The 1,821-nt window shown below is 53.9% G+C and overlaps 1 protein-coding gene across 1 annotated transcript in view; it reads right to left on the bottom strand.

Annotated features, from left to right (window-relative positions):
- Positions 1 to 7: 7 nt before the first annotated feature.
- LOC107184610 (protein Daple-like) overlaps positions 8 to 1,821 on the bottom strand; it is a 2,219-nt gene continuing 405 nt past the window's right edge. Inside the window, exon 2 of the mRNA XM_015570236.1 lies at positions 8 to 376. Within this exon, the coding sequence (XP_015425722.1) occupies positions 218 to 376 (159 nt within the window). The 3' untranslated portion in view covers positions 8 to 217. The remainder of the gene's footprint in view (positions 377 to 1,821) is intronic.

Genomic DNA, 1,821 nt, shown 5'->3' on the forward strand with positions numbered 1-1,821 from the left:
GCGGGCTGCAGGGTGTCCAGAGACGTCTGCAGCCTCCGGTTCTCCAGTAACAGGTCAGGCTTTCCCGCTCGCGGGCATGGACCCTCTCAGGGGCCGTCGTCAGGGCACTGACCTCCATGGCCAGCTTCTTGATCCCCTCCTGCAGCCAATGCAGCTCCTGCTCCAGCTCCTGTGCCTGTGCCGCCTGCGCCTTCACCTGCTCCAGGTCCCGGCACAGCTACCGCTGCTCCCACTCAATCATGGTCACTTTCCTTTTGGTGTCCGTCACCGTCTGGAGGAGGACTTCTTTCTCAGTCTTCTGGCCCTTCAGGCGGGCCTTGCTGCTGGTCTGCGAACTATTCCGCAGCGAACGCACCAGTTCTTTAAGATCCTTGAACTGCAGGAAAAGACAATGGAAATGACACAGGCGTGATTTCGGTCCCAATTGGAGACCTAAAGTGTAGGCCTGGAATGCCCATTTCATCATGGACCCAAAGGACGTCCTAACGTTTCCCAAAGGCCTGATATGGACAGAAGGTGAAGGGCACAGAGATCCCCACCCAGACAGTTCCAGTCTAAACACTTTCACAGAAGCCAGATGACTTAGAAACAGAAACCACGTCTTCTCTTAAAACAATGAAAGTGATTTCCTTGGTGCTTTTTTATTTTAATATATTTTATTGATCTTCTACAAAGAGGAAGGGAGAGAGATAGAGAGTTTCATGGACCCAAAAGACGTCCTAATGATCCCCAAAGGGCTGATATGGACACAAGGTGACGGGCACAGAGATCCCCACCCAGACATTTCAAGTCTAAAGACTTTCACAGCAGCCAGATGACTTAGAAACAGAAACCACATCTTCTCTTATTTAAAACAATAAAACTGATTTCCTTGGTGCTTTTTACCCTGGTCCACAGCGGCTCGAGAGCTGACCGCCTACCTCTGTGGCCGCTCCTCACGCCACTCTCCCCTGCAGACATTGCACATGATCTTCCCTCTGCTGTGAATGCTCACCTGCCTCCACCCGCGGCCTCCAGCATCACTGGCTCCTTCTCATCCTCCAGGGCTCAGTATGATTGACTGCACCTCAGGGAAGCCCTGCGCCACCATTCTAAATGTCCTCCACCTAACAATACTCTCCCTGGACCCACCTATATTCCCTCAATAGCACAGGTCTGAAGTCACCTGGCTTGTCACCTATCACTCAACCTGCTAGGCTGGAAGCCGTATCAGGGGAGGGTGGATGCATGTCTCTTAAGTATACACAGCACCACCCCAAACCCCCTTTTTGCTCTAGTAGAGAGGCTGAAGAACTCAAGTACCTGATACCCAGCCTCCCCTGCAGCTAGGGTTAGTCATGTGTCAGGTGTGGCCAATGAGATGTCCACAGAGGATCCCGGGAGGCCTTCCCTCTATCTCTTCACCCTCCACATTCTTCCTGCCCCACTTCTTGGCGAGGTACAACAGCCACTGCCAAGACTGGCAGAGCAGGAAGAGAGAAGCCTGGCTCCTGGGTGGCATCCCTGAGCCACTGCCCCAGCACTGGGCTTTCTGTAATGTGGGGCGGATCAACCCTGGAGGTTGTCCAGGGCTCTGAGCGTGAAGCTGGACCTTTGAAGGGGGATCTTCGTCCTGCAGGCTGTCCCATGTGCTGCAGGACATTTAGCAGCATCCTGGCCTCTCCCACCACAGCCAGGAGCACCTCCCCTCTCCTCCCCCAAGTCATCACAATCAAAAACAAGATGGCCAGTGTTCCTGGGGGCAATATCTGTCCCTGCCCCCGGCTGTGGCTGGAATTGCTGGTCAGAGTTGCAGCTGAGTGAGGAAACTGGGAAACCAGG

Source organism: Myotis davidii, unplaced genomic scaffold, assembly GCF_000327345.1.
Source record: "Myotis davidii unplaced genomic scaffold, ASM32734v1 scaffold10927, whole genome shotgun sequence".
In the NCBI taxonomy this organism is placed as follows: Eukaryota; Metazoa; Chordata; class Mammalia; order Chiroptera; family Vespertilionidae; genus Myotis; species Myotis davidii.